The sequence below is a fragment of the Aythya ferina genome (genome assembly GCF_964211825.1).
Source record: "Aythya ferina genome assembly, chromosome: 7".
NCBI classification, from domain to species: Eukaryota; Metazoa; Chordata; class Aves; order Anseriformes; family Anatidae; genus Aythya; species Aythya ferina.
The window spans coordinates 27,209,101-27,229,669 of record NC_140302.1 but is presented as its reverse complement, the minus strand read 5'-3'; the positions used below and the strand labels follow the sequence as shown (position 1 = coordinate 27,229,669).

General features: G+C 42.7%; 1 protein-coding gene and 1 long non-coding RNA gene across 2 annotated transcripts; one reads left to right on the top strand and one right to left on the bottom strand.

The window, feature by feature from the left end:
* Positions 1-427: 427 nt before the first annotated feature.
* LOC311439987 lies at positions 428-9,325 on the bottom strand. Its single transcript, XR_014695132.1, has 4 exons — positions 9,271-9,325; positions 3,149-3,396; positions 1,306-1,423; positions 428-989 (listed from the first exon to the last, which is right to left on the bottom strand). It is a non-coding gene; the product is annotated as an uncharacterized lncRNA (long non-coding RNA).
* Positions 9,326-9,726: 401 nt separating this feature from the next.
* SMNDC1 (survival motor neuron domain containing 1) lies at positions 9,727-18,788 on the top strand. Its single transcript, XM_084526331.1, has 6 exons — positions 9,727-9,829; positions 9,973-10,092; positions 13,369-13,511; positions 15,258-15,419; positions 16,140-16,293; positions 17,000-18,788. The coding sequence occupies exons 2-6, from the start codon at positions 9,973-9,975 to the stop codon at positions 17,135-17,137; spliced, it is 717 nt and encodes a 238-aa protein (XP_084382457.1). The 5' UTR covers positions 9,727-9,829; the 3' UTR covers positions 17,138-18,788.
* The last annotated feature ends 1,781 nt before the right edge of the window (positions 18,789-20,569 follow it).

Below are 20,569 nucleotides of genomic sequence, written 5' to 3'. Positions count from 1 at the left end.
ATTATTATTATTTATTATGGGGTAACCAATCTATGAATAATGTACTTATTTATTTTAAGGTCTGTTACCCAGACCATCAAAAAAGACCATGTGCCTTGCAGTCCCTTCTGACTACCCTCAGCCAATATACACAACTTTCTGATGATTCTAACCTGATGAGTTACAACTGGTTTTGTCATCATACAGCTCACAAGCCACAAAGCAGGCCAAAAGCATGTTTTTACAAAATAATCAGGAGTCAATCAGGTTTCAGACTTTTAAGATTTTGAAGTAAGAAACATGAAGAATCAGGAGGAATGAATTTAAGGCAAAGGGCATGTTTACTATAAATGATGTTCCCTCTCTTGCAGTTATAAACACTTGGGTGGTTTGTTTTTTTGAAGGAGTACGGAACAGATGACAAAATTAGATTCAACGACTCCGTTTGTTACGGAAAACAAGTTGTTTTATTTATTGGTTTGTAACTGGGTGCTCTGGGACCTTTTCTGATAATAGGCTTCAGCAGCTGAGTCACAGTGTGCGCAGGATTAGTCACATCGCAGAAGTGTCCCAAGGTTGCATTTCTATCAGCGTATTTACCTGGTATATGTTCATTTTTTTTTTTCTCTAAGTGGAAAATCTCTGAAGTTGTGTGCTTCAGGACCTTCTGGCTGTGTCCCTGCCCAGGGCACAAGGTGCTCCATCTGCCGGTGCCACGGGACCACGAGGCTGGATCAGGCCGCGACAGCAGCGAGGAGGAAGGCGACGGCTGCTGGATGCGGGGAGAAGAAGAGAGGGCTCACAGCTCGCACAGCAACATATGCTATGTGGGCCACGGCAGAGCAGTGCATGCGTCACGCTGACTTGAGGCTATTTTAGGCAGTGATGGGTAAACTAAATGACTTAGATGAACAACCGAGCACCCTCCTTTCACTCTGTGCTCCAGATGATGAGTCCGAGGGTACTGCAGTAGGTTCGCGTGCTCCCCTCTGCCCTGTGATCTTCCCGCTCTGCAAATGTGAAATAAGGATGAAATGGAAGCAACTTTTTCCAGGATTGAACAAAATAAAACCTGTATCAATGCCTCAGGCCTCCATGTTTTCATTTACCCTCTCTGTGTAATCCCTAAAACTCTTCAGCCTGGAAGATCTGACCTGGCTAAACCTGGCTCTCCCACGAGAGATGCCAGTTACTGCCTACACAGGCTGACCACATGAACACCAGGGAGCATATCTTAGATATTTCAAGTACCTTTTACAAAAACCTTGAATGTGGTCCTATTTAGACATGGATGCCTTTCCACTGGGGCCCACAGCCTTATGCTACCCATATGCTGCTCTCTCAGAGCACTCAGGTCACTGTCTGCCCAAGGGACATCTCAGACACTCGTCTCCCACCAAGGGAACTACAGACACAGTTGAAGTTATCTTAGATGGAAGTCTATCTGCATGGCAAAACAGGAAAAGAGAAAACACACAGTAAAAATTACTTAAAACTGCACTTAAAGAACATGTTATTACAGGGACCATCCCCCAATAAACTTGCAATCTGTTAAACAAATTTTCACACCAAAACAAAACATGGTTAGCCAAAGATAGTTTATTCTACAAACGACGGCACGATGGCACTTCGCTGCTCTGTGTTGGCTTTCTCTGCTCACAGCTTCAAGGACAAATACAAACAGCCCACTGAACACAAACAGCTCCACAGACTATTCCCTTTCTTGTGAGGTTAACATGCATTTCACTCAGTTTAGTTCCTCCATGGGGTACGGGCTATACATTGATTCGATTTTACATTTCTTCCTGCAGTAGATCCCAAACTGTTAACTCTCATCTGTAGGCTAAACCACCCCTAATTTCCTTCCGTCTATTATTCCATATTCTCCTTCCTCTCTTCCTGTTTCTGTGTTAAGGGTATCGACATGTACTTATGACAAAGTTTTCCTCCTTTCTCCTACAAACAAATTGCTTTAGAAAATTCTTAAGTGGTCTTATTAGACGCACAGAGTGTTTTGATGCCATGCAGATGGAAATACACTATCTGAAAGCTTGACCAGCTCCAAAAGAGAAGTGGATCAATACCTATTGAACACTCTATACTAACATCACTCATAGTATTAATACAGCTGATGATAGGAATAGTCCACAGAGACTTATCAAGTGATTGCAAAGTTCAAAACCAATAGTGTTTACCTGTTCAGATCTGTTCAGAAGCACCAAAGAAATCTAGAAAGATTATTTCCCAAGAGGTTTCACTAGCAAACCACCACCACCAAAAAGGATTAGCATAGCTGATCTAATATTTCAACCACAGCTCCTGACAACAGCTTCCCCGAGGTTAGCCTTAAAATTGTATTGCAGCCTAATTTACTCTTGTTTTACATCAGTCTGAAGCCATGTCTATATTTTATTGAACCCTGATTGTGTTACTGGTTTTACATATTAGCCAGATTCAATTTTTTAAGATGGCTTCATGGTTTGAAATGCACCATCATCAACTGGTGGGTAGTTTTTAGTGCAGCAGGAAATGGAATTAGGAAAGATCTACTGACTTAATTGAAGACGCCACTAAAAGCATTTGTCAGCTGCGAATATTCTGCCCTCGCGCTTTCTGCAGTGGTCCTGGGGGAGCGTGCTGAGCAAACAGCCACGCTCCCAGCACAAAGCAACTCTACCGCAAGGAAATCTGTGATGTAGACCTGGTCCACGCATCTATATCCGAGCAGGAGGTGCATTTGCTGCAGTCAATATGATTTGGGGATGTGCAGTGATTTTATTATTATAATTCTGCTGTGTTGTGCCTCTTCTCTAGCTCCCAAGGAAACCCAAACTCTGGAAGAAAAACAAAATTCAACACCACAAAAGCCTCTACCTTCTCTGCTGCCGTAATGTATATTTGAATCCCCAAAGTGACTAAAAAAGAAATTTATTATGAAAACTCGTCTAAATATATGCAAATGAGTATTTCCCATGCTCGCTATTCCGATTTACCAGGTAGTTGCTCTCTTCATTTTATTTCAGTAAAAGGAAAAAGGTGAGCCCAAGTGAATGTCCTAAATCTAGAAATACTAACACATGAGTGTCAGTGAAATAAGTCTGCTTAGAAATAACTCTGAAAAGAGGCAGAAGGAAAAAAAAAAAAAAAAGGTACGTTTGAGTTCTGCTACCATTTTTTCTCCCTGTGGCTTAAGACATCACTGTCATGACTCACTCCGGGGATTGGGTTGCTCCCTGGGCGACACGACCTCCTCATACCGGCTTTGTTCCTCATCCTGGTACAGATTGGTCATCCGCTGACACCAAATGAAGAAATTTCCTTATTAGTCATATCTGGATCTATAAAACTAATACCAGAAAATGATGTTCAAACAAGCCCAGTGCTGCTTCAGGTATGCGGCCTTCCGACATTTCCAAGCTGAATAGTTTCATTAGGTGGGGGAGGAAGGGCATAAAGAGAAAAAAAAAAAAAAAAAAAAAGAGTTAGATGCAAAACTGCTTTGGGGCTGTAGGTAAAATCTGTGCAGCAGCACTGCTCGCAGGCAGTTTGGATCCACATTTAGCTTTCCATGTTTATTTGCTTGACTGGCAAATCCCAAGGAGATTCTGAGGCTGGTGTTTTAAAAACAAAAAAACATAAAAACACACTGAGCCTTAAAATCCAGGAGGCTCCGTCAGCTCTCAGCTGCACTTTAGCTGATTAGCTGTCCATCCTTAGGCAGTAAATCACTGTGTCTTCCCATGATGCAATTAAAAACTACACACCAGATCACCCCGCCGAACACAGGCGCAGGTGTCAGCCTACACATGCTCTTGCCAGCACCTGTCCTGTCCAAGCTCAATACATTTCCGATCTGGTGCAAACCCAAAAACTCTGAGAAAAGCAGGCTGCATCGGAATAGTAAGTGTGATTTTATACCCAGTTGCTTAATGTAAAAGATACAGCAGCAATATCAAACCAGGAATTCATTACAAATTACATTTCCAGGAGACTTACTCCATTAGCATGGCAGGCTGAGGCGGTAGCAGAGATGCAGGGAACTTTGCAGAAATAAACTTAGGTTTTCTCCAGTGGCAGTATGTTTGCATCAGAGACAGCACTTTGCCCACTGCTGAATACAATCATCCCCTCTGTCAATCCCGAAATAATTTCCCTTGGAAGAAATCCCAAGAATATAACATGAAATATTATTACTATGGATAATGCCCGTTATAATGGTCATTGACAACAATTATCTTCATCTTGTTCCCACTGACATTGGTTGCTTTTCATTTTAAGCTCCCTCCCCTGGTCCAGTGCCACCCAGTAGCACATTTTAACCTCTCAGCAACTCATGCCAGTGTGCTTGACCAAGAACAGGACAAACGTCCCCCCCTAATCAGGACCCATTACCTACCCCTGAGGCAACAAAATACCAAGCCAAGCTGCAAATCCTCTGACAGCCCTGAAGCTTTGTAACAAAAGGATGTTGATAGCACTTAAGTCAAATAAAATTGCTAAAACCTTGATTATTTTTTTTTTAAAGCAACAAAACGAAAAGCTCCCATAGGTTTTTAGTCAATACACAGTGAATAGCAATTATCCCAGAGCCCAGACATGGTGTTGATACCTTTGTGAAAACAAAAAAAAACTTTAGTTAGGTTTCCAGATCTCCTACATCTTTGTATACTCCTGGTAACAAGTCATCTTGGTTTCCCCATCATATTAAGATGGATATCAAAGTAGTTTTACATGAAATTTATCATTTAGAGAAATATCAGCCAGTAGCAACCACATCCTCGTCTCCTTCAAGTGACTTACAAATAAGAACATTGAGAAAAGAGATCTAAGTGTCCATATGATACATCCTCGCTTTATTATTAGCCTATAAATAGTGCCATTTGCTTGCCAGGGATCTAAACTGACTTCATTTGGAGACAGCTGCAATGACGTGCGAGACGATTACGGCAAGAGAAATTTCAGTTTCATTTTCAGAGGAAACATCTGTAGGACTTTCAGTTTCCCTCAGCGCCGTGCCAGGTGTAAGACACGAGACAACATTGATCACCAAGAACAGGATGCGAAGCCACATGAAAGCAGTCTCGCTGCTCAAGTTGTGACTAACATGATGTAGAAGGGAACATTTCACAAGTTCGTTCACGCAGCAGGATGGGTGGCTGCCATATCTCACCGCTATATGCACGCTCCAGAAATACTCTCACTTCATGAGAATGTGTCTCAAAGTCTGGCAGGAAAATGATGGATGGGAGACTTTGGAAGAGGGATGTGCATATTTTGGATTCTATGCAGGCTGTGCATGTTGTTTATGTTGGTGGAGAAGGCACATGGCTGCATGTGAACTCTGCAGCTACTATAGCACTGTGAGTGTTTCCCAGGGTTCACGTACAGAGTAAACAGCAAAAATATCCTTACCACAGTCCATTGCTAGAAATGTTAACTGTGGGCAACCTCTAGGTTCACAGGATAGAAGTAAAACATGTCATGGCAAAGTAGACTTGAACAGACCCTAATTCTGTTCTGATGCTAGATGTTCCCAATCTGCTGCAATGTCAGCAGAACTCACCAGAGTAACTTAAAACACTTCCACCTTTTCTCTTCAGATTAAGTCTTTGCCAAGGACCCCTCAAAATCTGTTTTAAAAAGAGAACTCTTCATTTCCTTACTGGCTTTCCCTTGATACTCATTGGGACTGTGTCTCAGCATTTTTTAAATACTAATTTCCATAACACAAGGCATCCTTATTATATACAGGAGGGCAGAGCAGCAGAGATACCAAGAACCAAAGGTGTCTGAGGGACTAATTAAAGTTCTGATCTCATTAACTTCAGAAGAAGCAGCAAATAAACACTACTCTTGTTATAAATAAATTATCCTGCCTCAAATTCCTTGTTTCTATTTTTGACCACCCCCAAACAACTACCCACGTGTCTTACCCGACACTGATCGGGAGTGGGAGCTGTTGCGGGTCAGGATGCTAGGATTTTTCAGAGCCTAGGAATGTATGACACAGATCCTAAAAGCAAGCTTGCCATGCCCCAGTGGCAGCAACATTACCTCTGGCTGAATCAGAGCTGCTTCGGTCAGTTTCCAGACCCGTCGTGCAATTTGTTTACAAATTGCAAAAAACTCTAAGTTTACACGCTGAGTTTTCTACTTGCCACACATTGCTGCTTGCTCATTCATGCTGTGTAGATGCTCCTACAGGGGTAACTAAATCCAGATCTTTGTAGCAGCACTTGGTTGACCCTCGCAAAGCTCACTTTCCCTTCTTTCAGCTCACTTGCCTTCAGAATTCAGGGAAAAGAGATGCAGGACCTGCAAAAACAACACTCTTTGTTAATGTTTATTTTAACTACCCATCCTTAATTACTGTAAACCCCGTGTTCTGAATGGAACAGAGGTTAAGAGGAAGAGGATGAAGGCATTTGATGCTGTAATGGAAGACTGCAGCCAAAGGTGCGGGCAGCTCCCTTCAGGGCTGCAGCAGAGGAGCTCAAGGCAGAGGGGCAGGCAGCAGAGGGGCAGGCAGCAGAGGGGCAGGCAGCAGAGGGGCAGGCAGCAGAGGGGCAGGCAGCAGAGGGGCAGGCAGCAACTTTCGCTGCTTCAGGCTCTGCCAGGCCTCCCAGGCGCCTCTGCCCACTGCTCCGGCCCTCGGTCTCTGCTTTCCAAACCCCCTCATCTCATATTTACTGCTCTCGTCTGGGCACAGGCAGCCTCAGCAGCAGGCTTCCCAGCACCCTGAGGAGAGGAACCAGCACCTCAGGCTGCCTTGACTCTGCTGAGGCAGACGATGTCCTAATGGACGCAGGCTTTGTCCCTTCATCCCGGTTCTGACCCGTTCCTCTTATCTCCATGATGTCTCACCCTGTCTCTTAATCCTCGTCCAGTTCTGATTCACTTCTCCTCCTCAGACTGAGTCACTGTGCCTTTCTCCCTGATGGAGCATAATGACTGGAGTCATTCAGGGCACAGAACATGTTCGAGCTCCCAATTTCTCTGCGTAGCACCACAACCCCCATCGTGGGCTACTGGGGCTGTGTTCAAGAACCTGCTCACTTATTTAACTTCCCAGAAAAACTCCTGTAAGAACAGGTATTTCAAAAACTAATAATTAGGCCAAATTTCAGGAGAGTGGAACAGCAGAAAATACATCCTTAAAGGAAAAAGAACTTCCCCATGAAGTTTCAAGGCCATGCTTTAAAACCTCCCAGTGACAGAAGCGCCTGCATATTTTAAGCACATGCCTGGTCAAACAGCATCTTTTCTAGAACTTGATTTTATAAATGGAAGCTGCTGAAGATTTCAAAAGTCCTGCCAGAACCAAACAGCCAGTGAAGAAAAAAATCAGCCCAAAGAAACAAATTTTTCCAGGAGTAACAAAAACAACACCTCATCACAGCAAACAACACGTAATTATATCTATGGACAAACTTATCAGATAGCTGTGATAACAAACCGTTTAAAGAAACAACAAACTTTGCTTAGAGGCACAGGCCAACTAAAAGAAAAAGATATATCTTCAGGAAAACAACTCTCTTAATTAAAGTATTGATAGGTATTTCCCTGATGGTTTGATCCAAATGAATGTACCAATGACTCTGAGGCCTGACACGCTGCCCTACTGACAGGGCAAGGCCTGCCAGGCTGGCAGCCCACCAGAAAACCCCCCAAAATGTCTGATGTCTCCATTTTGGCCTAGATTTGGATTGCAGTTCAGCTTCAGCAACTAGCACAGACTGCTTTGTTTGCAAAAGCCAAATTTTTGCTAGTGACTGGGTCGCTGTGCTGAGCAAAACAATCTGTCCACACAGATGAAGCTGCAAACAAGGGCATTAGCTTTGGGTACAATTGCCGGCTGTGTTACTTGCTGCTGAGCACTCGGCTTGCTCCCCTCCCATCCCACAGTTAAATGCATCAGGGTTTAACATGAAGGAGTGCAGAACGGTGCTGATCATGGTGTATTTCTATAGTATAACACATATACGCGATTCACAAGACTGGCTAGTCCCAGATCTCTTCAAAAATAGCCTCAGATATCTGCTGCTGATAGCTCTAACTGTAAAAATAACGCAGCAGACCGTGGAAAAGAAGCATAACTTCGGTCCTACAAAATAAATGTTTCCTGCCTGCCTGGATAAGTGTGCTGGCGATGCAGGTGTTCATGCAGCAGCACCACCACCTGCTGGACAAGGCAGGCACACCTCCTGGCTTGCCCTGGAGCCCAAAGCAGGGCCAGCTGTCCCAGAGCACTGCACCGGCCCTCGGACACCTTCAGGAGAGCTGAAAGGCTCACCATTAAGTGACCATTAACCCCATTAAGCTTGGGGAAAGACTAATCCAGGCGCCTTTTCTTCCTCTTACGAAGTTAGGGAAACAAATTGGATGGCGTTTGTGCTGAAGGATGGTCTTAAGTTCACTTGTCTTAATTTGGCAATAAACTGCATGGAAATTCTGCACATCATAGATGGTAAGATGCAATGCTCAAATTCCTGTAAGAGCATCAGTTGCTTTGTAATAACAATCTAACTGTGGTACAACTGCACTCTGTAAATTAATATTGCTCAGTTCTGTGAATACCCTGCAATACCAAATGACAATGAATACACAGCTCATAAAGGGATTATGAAGACAGAGAGTCCTCCTGGTAGCTCCTCCACTGCCCACGTATAAGATGCAAATACTGGCTGAAGGTAGAAACATCCAGATATGGCAGAACCATACCTGAACTTGCTTTGATTTCCTCACATATACAGAACCAACAAATCTTAACAATTGGATAGCATCATTTTAAGTAGCAAGAGGTCCGGCTTAGATTGTTTGTCCTCAATGTAGTATAAAAGATGTTTTGTCAAGCATAGAAAAAAAAAAAAAAAAAAAAAAAAAAAAAAAAAAAAAGATAAATCCATTTTTAAGGTTGCAGTTAATGAGAATTTCCAATTTTCCAATTTATATGAGTTATGCCACATCGGTCACATCACATTTCTGCCTTTTTTCTTCCTGCTCTGGGCTTGAGTGGTCTGCTAATTTTTCCTTTCCCCTTCCCTCCCTTGGCGTAGGACCAAACACAGAACCATTAGGGTTGGAGAAGCCCTTCAGGATCGCCTGGCCACGACCCCAAGCACCACGTCCAGCCTTTCCCTGAGCACCCCCAGGGACGGTGACCTCACCACCTCCCTGGGCAACCCGTCCCAGCGCCTGGCTGCTTTTTCTGAGCAGAAACTGCCTCATTTCCAACCTGAACCTCCCCTGGCACCACTCGAGGCCATTCCCTCTGCTCCTATCACCGGTTACCTGTGAGCAGAGGCCGACCCCAGCCCTCCCTCCCTGTCAGGGCAGCGAGCTCTGCCCTGAGCCCCCCCTGCCCCACACCAAACACCCCCAGCCCCTCCCCACAGGACCCGTGCCCCAGCCCCTAACACCAGGGGGTCACTCCTCAGACTATGTAGCACCAAGATTCACGCCAATAACCACTGCACACACACAACCAGAACAAAGCAGCGTTTATTGAGGACAAACAGGGGGACGCGGAGCACGCCACAACCCCACACGCAGCGGCCATGGCGGCCCCGAAATGGCGGCCGCCGCTCTGCGCATGCGCACCCCCGCCACCTGCGCACCCCCCGCCCCTCCCTTTCCTTCTCTTTCCCTCGCGCGGCACCGCTCACCCTCCCCCGCCACGTGACCTAACCCTCCGGGCGCGCTCCGCCAATCAGCGCCGCGCAGCGCCCGCACGTGATTGGCGGGGGAGCTCCCGCGAGCTCCGTTCTCCGCGCGGTTCCACTTCCGCTTCCGGTTCCGGCCCGGCACTCGGACGCGGAGGCGGCGGCCTCGGCCCCCCCGGCACGGCGAGGTGAGGGGGGGGGGGGCAGGGCCTGGGCCTCGGCCTCGCGGGGAGGCCCCGGGGGTGCTGGGGCTGGGAGCGGCCCCCGGTGGGTCGCGGCCGGGCCCTGCCGCTAACGTTTGTTCCTCCCCCGTTGGGCGCCTGCCCCGCAGATGTCGGAGGACCTGGCCAAGCAGCTGGCCAGCTACAAGGCGCAGCTGCAGCAGGTGGAGGCCGCGCTGTCGGGGAACGCGGAGAACGAGGACCTGCTGAAGCTGAAGAAGGACTTGCAGGTGAGGGCGGCGGCACCGGCTGGCCCGTTGGGGGCGGTGCCGCGGATAAAATGCGTTCCCCGTCGCTTCGCTGCTTCGTTTTTCCCATAATTTCACGTAATTGTAGCGTTAGGTGGGGGGAGAGCACCAACAAAGTTTGACCTAGTTACAGTCTGTGCTGCACGTTGCCCAAGAACACACAGGATTTTACATGGAAAACTTTTTTTTTGCCGGAAACCCCAGCTAGGGAAGGGTGAAAGGTATACCAGCGCTGTCACTGCTAGCTTTGTTTGCTTTTTTTAAAAAAAAATATATCAGAAAGATTAAACATAACTACTCACTTTTTTTGTGGGGGTGGTATATAATAGTAAATTATATAGTAACAGTAGTAAGAGTAAATTAAAGAAATGGAAAAACCTCAGCTTGAGAGGCATATAATTCCTCAGATGAAATTATGCATTTGTTAAAGGGCACCGTTACTTCTTGTCACTTTTATTATGCTGAATCCTAATGGGTGGGCTCAACCTGCTGCCTTTCCACTTAGCTTGGAGTTTTCAAATCATCAATCCAGAATCTGTTCCTTTGTTACCTGCATTTGCAGTGATGCAAATTTTAGAGTATTTCAGTTTTTCTTATACATCTAAGGACCCATTGTGAAAGGGAAAAAAACGCCCTTAATTTGCTCCCTGTCGTTTTTTAAATGTTTGCCCATACTGCATTCCAGAGAGGTCAAAAACATTTCTGGTCCTTAGGCTGCTGTTCAGTGACAGGAAAACCACCACATAACGTTAAACTGATAAGTGGTCTTTAAATTCTTGGGTATCTAAAGAGATGTTGACGTGTGAGTGAGCAGCAGTACCACTGAAGACTCACACGAGAGTGCAAGATGCTGCCTCGTTTCTGTTGTGCATTGCTCTAGCTCTCAAATTTTAAAATACATACAACTGTGCAGTGTGAAATTCAGTAACTGCTATTCCTGATGGAAATAACAGCAATAAAACAAAACTTCAACCAGAACACAAGGAGTGCCTCAAATCGGCGACCTTTAGAGTTCCTTTTAAATTGTGAAGGCTTTGTGCCCGCAGGACACTTTATAGATCATCGTAATGTCCTTCGTTGTACGCTGTTAAAAGCATGTGTATATTTTTATATTTTTAAAATGCGCAGCAAAACCCTTATGGGACGATATTTCCGATACCAACACGACCTTGGCTTTGATGTGCAGAGATCGTTGATGTGAAAGGAATACTTGCAACCTTTTTTGTACAAGCTTTCTGCACAGAATGGGGAAGATGTTTACGCTTTCATCCCCAAAAGGTTTGCTATCCATATGTTCCACCTTGCCAATGACAGACAATGTTTTGCAGCCCTAATATATCACCGAAACAATTGTAGAAATAGTCAGGGCACTAAGGCATTCAACCTAAGTAGCCTTTTTTTGTTCAACAAAAATGTTACTATGTAATTGAAACATCTTTTCACATCATAAATAGGGATGTGCTACTGTGTTTTGTATACTTTGCTTATTCCTGAGTAACAAAATTAAAACAAATATTGCAGGAAACTTAGCTTTTTACCTTTTGTTTCACTGAAGCGCTTCTTAGGGCACTGTCCATGCAGCCAAGGACCACACTTCACTCTGCATGCAGAGGAATTGATGGCAGCTGTCATCCCCTGCAGTTAGGGACGGCATCCACAGGGTGTTGCGTGCTAGAGTATCAAGATCTCTCTGGGTTTTAAAGACCAGGTGGTGAGGAGAAATCCTGAGAAGCTCTTAACTAGTGTTCCTGCAGGTCACACTTTGTGTCACGGGGCCATGGCAGCAAGCCCTGTTGTTCAGCTCAGTTGTTCTACTTGATAAGCTGCTGCAGGAGTCTCTGCTGTCAGGAAACTTTCTTTGAATAAACTGTTCCCTTAGAGACCGTGTTAGAAATTGCATTGCAGCTCACGAGATAACTCTATCTTGTGTGCTTAGCACTGTGTTTGTGGATATCGAATGAAAGCTTTTTGGTTTTCTTGTTTATTACCTGAGCTGGTCTTTTTAAGCCCACAGCTGCAGTGGGATGTGAAGCTGTGAGGAATGTTCAGGCTTTACAGAGCCTCAGTTGAATGTTGTTTGTCTGTAACTCCTTTAAATTAAATATTTCCTGCTAATTAGGAGGGTGACAGTGGCTCATACTGAGATACTCTTAAGAACTGAAGGTTATTTTTTTTTTGTCAACTTCAGAGTTGCCTGGTGTTACACAAAAAGTTTGAATGTTTTAGGTGCTGGCTCCTAAGTCTTTTATTTTTAATTCTAGACAAAATCAGTGGTACTGATCTTGGTGAATAAGAACCTAATATGGGCAGGAAGTTGAGGAGGGTAGCATGCTCCTGTCTGTGAATGAATAATATTTAAAGGAAATGGAGAAATTTGTTAAGTACTTAAAAGCATGTTTCTCTTGTTATTTGCCTCCCTGGATTAGCAGGGGAAGTCCTGGCCTGAAATCTTGAGGTCATGGATTTGGAGAAAAGTGAATGTTTAAATTAAAGTTACTTAAGGAAATCAATTTCCTAAGAATGCAGCTGAATGCTTTCTAGAAAAGAGAGGGCTTTACTGAGTGGCAGTCTTGGAAGACACTGGCACTGAGCATGTTAGTTTAGACAATGCAGGTATTTGAGGAAGCACTTTTCAGTTCATTCAAACTTAAAGATGTTGCATTATACTTGCAGCAGTTGTCTGTTTATAGGTTACTTCCTATAAAATAGTCAGCGAGTCCCAGCACAGAAGAAATGGAAGTAACTGCTGGCTAGATAGAGAATGGATGCATTACATACCTGACTTTCTGGCTGTCTTAGAGCACTGTCCTGCTGATTACTTGCTCTGCCACTCAAGTGCTTTTTGGGCAGTAACCAACATCCCATGCAGCCACCTGTACAAAGAGCCACACCACTGATTTGTCTTAATTTTACTTCGCCTTGAGGCTGTCTAGCTGTGTCTTTATGCCTATGGATATGCAATTCCCCTAGAAATAAATCCTATAAAAATAGAAAGGGCAACTTTTTGGAAATTTTGTGGAAGGCATGGGGAACTTAACAGGGAGGACCATGGATCTTCTTATCTACATTGGCAATAAGTGAATTTAGTTAAATTATTTTTTTTTTTTTTTTAAAAAAAAAGCACCCCTCCTTGTTCCACTACATCAGCTATGAGTTTATCTCAGTAACTTCAGAAAAACAGAGCTGCAAGCTTGGGGTAAAAAAATCATGGTAAGAATTTTAAGATATTATTCTGTGTCTTATTTTTTTCTTTTATAGGAAGTCATAGAATTAACCAAAGATCTCCTTTCGACACAACCTTCAGAAACTCTTGCAAGTTCTGACAGTTCTGCTTCTGCTCTGCCCAGCCACTCCTGGAAGGTTGGGGACAGATGTATGGCAATATGGAGTGAAGATGGACAGTAAGTGTAGAAAACTTCTCTAACCGTTACGTGAAATAGTTCAATGGTAAGAGACTTTCATTCAGCTTGTACTGCCCTAGGGCGACTAAAAAGCAAAAAGAAACTAGGAAGGAAATACAATATTAGCTATCGTCATACTCCCCTTATTAAAGGTCAGTATATTATGTAAAAAGACAAGAGCTGTGGGGTCATTTTCTAGAAATGTCCTGTTTGTCACTAACCTTGTAAAAGTACAGCACCTTTGGTAAATTACCATTTGTTAAGGTAATAAATGGCAGATTTCCATGGATTAATCTTAGGGCAGCATTTCATAAAAGTTATATTAAATAATATTATATTAATATTATCATAATAATTGATCACTATCAAGAAAAATGCTTGTTGTATCTCAATTTATGTCAATAATGGGAAATTAATTTTTAACTGGAAATATTTTTTGACTATGAAATAACTGGCTATGTAATGTATTAATTGACCTTTGGAATGTAGTCTCCACTGCATTAGCCTTTGAAGTTCTGGGAACCAAATTAGTTCATTCTGACTTCTTAATTTTTAAAATAAACATTCTATAATTAGGAATGTGTTTTTTTAATGTTTGTATTAACCACACATTTTGGTGTAACTGTTCATCAGGTAGAAAACAAACCTAATGATTAACAGTTCTTCTGTCACAGATTTTTTTTTAATAATTAAAATGCCTTTACTTTAAGAATTTTAAAAGATAATGTTACACTGTGTGTGTTTGGTCACCACTGGGGCACTCTTCTTGCTCTGATACTGGGTTAGAGGATCAGAGCTCAGGGAAGAATGTGCTGGAGTGTCCACTGAAGCAGCAGGTGTTTGGGCAGCTCTGCATGCCAGTATTGGACGTCATTTGTATGACTGTCCTCTTACTTTATGCAGTTTGGGTTTCCCTGTATGGTGCAAGGCATTAACATTTAGCTCAGCTTAAGGAGTTGGCCCACTAAAATTATACAGACTCATTTAGTAGATATAAACTGGAATTCTGTCTATAGAACACCTCATTTCATTCCTCAGTTTGTCTGGCAGATTCAGTTTGTCTGAATCCAGACTCAAATTGTTTTAATGTTATTGGAAACACATCACGCTTTCTCTCCTCTTTCCCACCGTGAGGTCAATTTGATCGACTAACACAGTTCATATGCATAAATTCAAAATGGACTGACTTCTGTTAAAATTTCAAAATTGCAATTTCGATTAAGAAAACTTAGAATGTTGTAAATATTGAAGAGGAAATAATTTTGAATGCCTGAGTTTGTTTTTTTTTTAATTCTTTTTTATATGGAGGAGACTGGAACCAAACCTTTGCTGCCATGAGCTGACAGTTCCTGAAACTTCCCACTGAATTCCCTGAAAGCTGGGTTCTATGGGTACTGGATCTTACTGGGGCTTTTTCCAGTCCCATGACCTGCCACTAGAAACAACTAGAAACAAAATCAGAATTTCTGATTAGATTGCCCACACATTAATCATTAGTCTTGCTAACTGTGAGACCATTGCTTCTCCCTGCCAAAGGTCAAATACAACTGAGCCCAGTCCTTGTACTTGTGTCCTTTTGACCTTAAGAAGGTGATCCCTCGGTTTGATTTGGGTATTGTCCCTGAGAAGGAAGGCTGATATTTGCAAGTTTTTTACTTAATGCCATTAGCTGGCTGACAGTGTAGGTGTTGAAGGGCTGAGTATTAAACCTTTACTCACATGCTTACAGCCATGATATCTTTACAGGTGTTATGAAGCTGAGATTGAAGAAATAGATGAGGAGAATGGAACAGCTGCAGTCACTTTTGCTGGATATGGCAATGCTGAAGTTACACCGCTGTTCAACCTCAAGCCTGTGGAAGAGGGAAGAAAAGCAAAAGAGGACAGTGGCAACAAACCTATGTCCAAGTAAGTAATACAGGCACAGGTCTGGAAGCTATTTTTTTTTTTTCACCCTCGCAGCTATGAAAATTGGCTGATGAAATAGAATCTCTTAGAATTCTTGTGTTTGGTATCTTCACATATTTGTGATGAAGGATTGTAAATGAGTCTGGCATATAATGTTTGCCAGATGCTTGTGGCTTGTATTGTATGTGTTATGTATCCTGGTAAGATAACATGTTAGACTCTGTTGTGCTCAGATCATGCTATTTACTACAAGATACCAAGTATCTAAGTGGTAGACTAAAAAAAGGTGGTACATTTTGGTTGCCAGCAGAGAGCCTGCAGTTTTCAGCCCAGCTCCACAACAGGCTGCTCTCAGATGTGTAACATGGCACACAACTGAGTGCACTTACCAGTACAAAGGACTTGTGCTCCTGCCCCTATCCCTGTGCTGGGATAGCTGTGTTGACCCCATCACTGGGGAGAGGAGCTTTAATTATAAATACAAATTTATCCAAAATACACGAAGGAGCAATGCAATGCTTAAGCATGGAAAGATTGATTAAAAAAAATATTTCCTCCCTCCCCCTATGAAGTAGAGAATATGTACATTGTTTACGTCATTTACTTACTGAAAAATTGTTTATGTGCCTCTCTTACAGAGGTTGTAGTTTCTTACAGGATACTCTATAAATACCAAGCACAAGGCACAAACATAGTATGTATTTTTTCCCTTTCTTCCAGAAAAGAGATGATAGCCCAGCAACGCGAGTATAAAAAGAAAAAAGCTTTGAAAAAAGCTCAGAGAATTAAAGAACTTGAACAGGAACGAGAGGACCAGAAAGTCAAGTGGCAACAGTTCAACAACAGAGCATATTCTAAAAACAAAAAAGGCCAGGTTTGTTCACACTTTGTCTGTATGCGAATAGAACAGGCTATAGAATTCTGTGCATAACTGGGGGGAGAGGCGGCAGTGTTTTTTAAAGGTAGCTTCACCTGTGGCATTTCCAAGTGTGCAGTTCAGTATTTTATATACTTTCAAAGCCTTTTCAAAGCCTGGTTTTGCACTTACCTTGGAAAACTGGGTAACCGCCCTCAGTTGCAAGGCACCATTTGTTGGAGTTAAGCTTCTGAGGCCTGTCTAAACCACCAAGCCCGACTTCTTCTTGTCTTTACGATGTGGCAGGCACAGCACTAAGTAACTGCCATGGGCTAGTAAGCATGCTGCAAAAAAAGTTAGCATCTTAAAGCTTTACTTCATTTTTATCATTGCTGGACTAGGAAGAGCTGGACATCGTGCTTCAGGCTCCCTTGTGAGCAATTAACACAGATTATCTGGTGAGGAAGGTGACTTGTATTCGTTGTTGGTCTGACCTAGGCCAACAAAGTGCAAAAATCACATCCAGTACATGCCAGCCAGGAAGCTCCCAGCTGTTGTCTCATCTGCTTACAATGTGCCACAGATGAGCCAACCTTTCTGAAAGCATGCTTGCCTCTAGTGTAAGGAGTTGAGGATTCTGAAAGACTTCAAATGGTAATATTTCTGCATTTTTAGAAGCAAGTCAGACATTATTCAGAAAGGGTGTTTTCTGTTTCATTTGCAGGTGAAGAGGAGTATTTTTGCTTCTCCAGAGAGTGTAACCGGCAAGGTTGGAGTTGGAACATGTGGAATTGCAGACAAACCTATGACACAGTATCAAGATACCTCTAAATATAATGTCAGGCATTTGATGCCTCAGTAACAGGGGAAAAAGGTGGAACTTCATCTCTGCAGGGCTTTACACTTATCTTTTTACCATTATATTTTTCTAAAAGTAAATTATTTGTTGGCACATAGAAAGTAGTCCATTTTGTCACCATCACTTTGGCTTCAGCTGATACGAGCCTTAAATTTCCAACTATTGATTTGATTTCCCCTAATCATTGACCTTTTGTAGCTGCATTAAAACACATTCTGCAGGTAAATGCTTTCATGCGCTGCTGCAACCTGTTACACAGAAAGCAGTAGTTCTCTGGAAGCTTGATCTCCAGAATCCTCCATTTGTAGTGGTGGTAAAGTTTTCTTTTATTTTTTTTCCTGTCCTTCAGAAAAGTGGTGGTATAAAAATGGCACCGTAACAGCCTCCCTCATTTCTGTAGTCACAGTGCTGTCTGCTGGGCTCAGTGACGAGCCCAGCATTACAGAGCTGCTGCAGCGCTGTAGAGAGAGCCAGGCTCCATCGTAGCTTTTAAGTCACGTGGAATTGCTAAGGAAGTTCTGAATTGCTCCCTTACAAATCCGGTGAGGATCGATTTGTACAGCTGTGACTGAGGGCAGAACAGGGCCGATACATTCTTTATTACTGAGTACTATTCATGTGCTAGAAACAATAAATCTGACTTTAATTCCAGCCTAAATTTCCTGTACTGAAAGTTAAGTAGAGGAGATTTTTTTTTTTAAATACTCATCAAATTGTAACAGGAAGTTACTGAAACGTAACCAGAAAACTATAGGAAAAGGTGTTTAGACTGCAGTTTCAAGAATGGAACTGTACTTAAAGCATGCCCCAGGGATTAGAGGTGAGAGAACTCTAGATGGTTGTGCTTTGGAAATGAATCATCACCTCCCCTCCTGTAGTTCTTAGAAACTAAAAGGTTCGATGGTCACAGACCTTGAACACACAGCAACACCTTGTGTCTGGGCTGCCTCCATCTAGAAGAGTAGAACTGAAGCATAGCAGGTATGAGTGCCTAGATCCCTCGTAGTTGTGAGTGAGTGAAGGTTAGTCTCAAGTTTCTGTCCGTAAATAACTGACTGGCCCTAGTGTTCATTGTAACTTCAGCTGTATTACAGTGCTGCTGAGCCCCTTCAATTTTATTCAGGAAACCACGTGTAAAAGCTCTTGCTTTTTTTTTTTGTATCTTATGTGATTTGCTTTCCTCTGTTATTTGTCTCTCACTTACGGTAGTGGTGCCATCTCTGAATCCGTAATGTGGTTAAAGAAGTTAATGGGTAGCCCTGTATACAATGTAGATATTATTTTTGTAAAATCTAGGGCTGAGTTAATGGACAAGAGTACATCAGCCGTTTCCCCATTAATTAATTAAAGGGTGTGTCTTGTCCATTAACCCTGACCATTATTTCCCTGTATATTATGTTAATGTAGCTCATTTTGTAATTTGTTACCTAGATCAGGTCACGTCAGCGATTGTTGATGCACTGATTGGTGGAACTGTCCATCAGTTACCTGAGTCACAACTCAAGCTAAACTCTACAACTGGTAGTTTAGAATCCATACATAGAAAAAAGTTTTCCCTATAATGGGAGAAGGTGATTTTTATGAATACAAAGTGTGTTAATTTCAGTTTTGTATGTTTAACTTTTATTAAATAAAGTGTTTAAAATCTGCTGGATATATTTGACAAAGTGGACATATGTAAGTGTGGCATGGGCACAGCAAACGAGCAGGATGGAGGCAAGTACAGAAGCTGCTGATGTTACATAGGGATGGAAAAAATGGGATATACTGAATGATACTCAAAAGTGACTCGAGTATGTCGCTGTCAGTACACATTCAGTTCCTCATCTTCACTGCTAGCATGTGTGGGGGGGAATAAGAGTTTTTCTAGGCAAAAGAAAACAGAGTAAAATACTTTGAGAGAAGACCCCCCAGCTTTTTAGAGAGGGAGTTTTTACTGCAGCCTGCAACCTATGTCTCTGCAATGACAGCGGTGATAGTTCTGCCATGCTGACAGCTACTTCAGGAAAGTCACCTGTTACCTTTTACAGATGGCTTTGACAGGGATTCTGTATCACTTTCTCTATACAAAATGAGCATCTTTGTAAGGTTACGACAAAAAAGCACTGAAATAGACAGAGCTGGGTTTCTCAGAAAGCCATATCAGCATTCCCTTAACTCTACCTGATCAGTTTTCTTTTTTAAAAAACATTTTTAGGGAAGGACTTAGATGATAACATACTTCTGGCTCGCTCTTCTTTTAATGCAGAAAGTATAACAACTAGTCTATCACTGGACTGTTCATTAGTTCTGAAATGAATCAGAGGTTACAGCAAGTCACCAGAATGCCGTGGCCCTCCCTTACTGTGTGAGCCCAGCCCAAGCTGAACTTGGGCTTATGGGCTTGGTTTTTGCTGATCCCTTCCCAGCCCAAATGGGCAGAAATATGGTTGTTCTGGCCCGATGTAGAAAAAAGCACCACCATGAGTAATTCAGTGACCTCTTACAGCATGAGCTGCCTGTTCAACTTAGCTGTAGTTCTGTTGGGCACTGTGAAGGAATATTGCTTAAAGAAACCTTTGCTACATATGCTTTTTTCCGTCTTAAGTGCCTTATCTGAAACAGCTTGTGATACAACCTACAGCTGAAAGAATAGCTTTAAGATCACTTGTTTAAACCAAACCAAACCCTAAAACTGCTATCTTGGCTACAGCCATTCCTTGTGGTGATCGATGAAATGGCTGCTCCCTCATTCTGTAGCACAGCACCACTAACTGCATAATCTGGCTTTCAAAACCTGTCAATAATGTAGCTTGAATTATTTTTTTTAAAGCATCACCAGTAACTGCCAAAACAACAACAGAAGTTCCTTGCAAAAGCTGAAGTGGTTTTTGACTTCTGGGCCTCTCAGCAGATTAAGTATCTACCTCAGTGATAGCAACTCCTACCACACAGCAGACACTACTTCAAAAATACCAAAAGGAAGAAGAGGTAGTGTTAAGCATAAAAGTAAAATGCAAAAATGCTAAGCTAGAGCCATTTTGGAAAAATACTTTTGTCAGAATACAGATTCATTCTTTTAATGGCCAAGAAGAGCACTACAGGATGCATGTCTCCTCTTAAAAGCAAATTGCTACAGAAAATGGTTTATCTAGCACAGTTCCTGAGTTTGTACAAATTGTGATCTACTGGGGAAATCAGCACAAATCTGAGACTCCTAAGTCACTGGAAGCATTTAGAACAATCTGAAGAGTAGCAATTTTAAATGCTGTGGATGTTGCCATCACAGTTACATTTTTAAAGATATATTACTGATTTTTAATCAGTAACTTGAGCCATTAAGCATAAAGAGGTAAGAGAAGATTTATACTGACCAATGCAAGGCTCATGGTCACGGAAATCCACCGAGGCTGCTGTTTCACTTAGTTCTGAAGCTGTCTGGCCTCCAAAAGATTT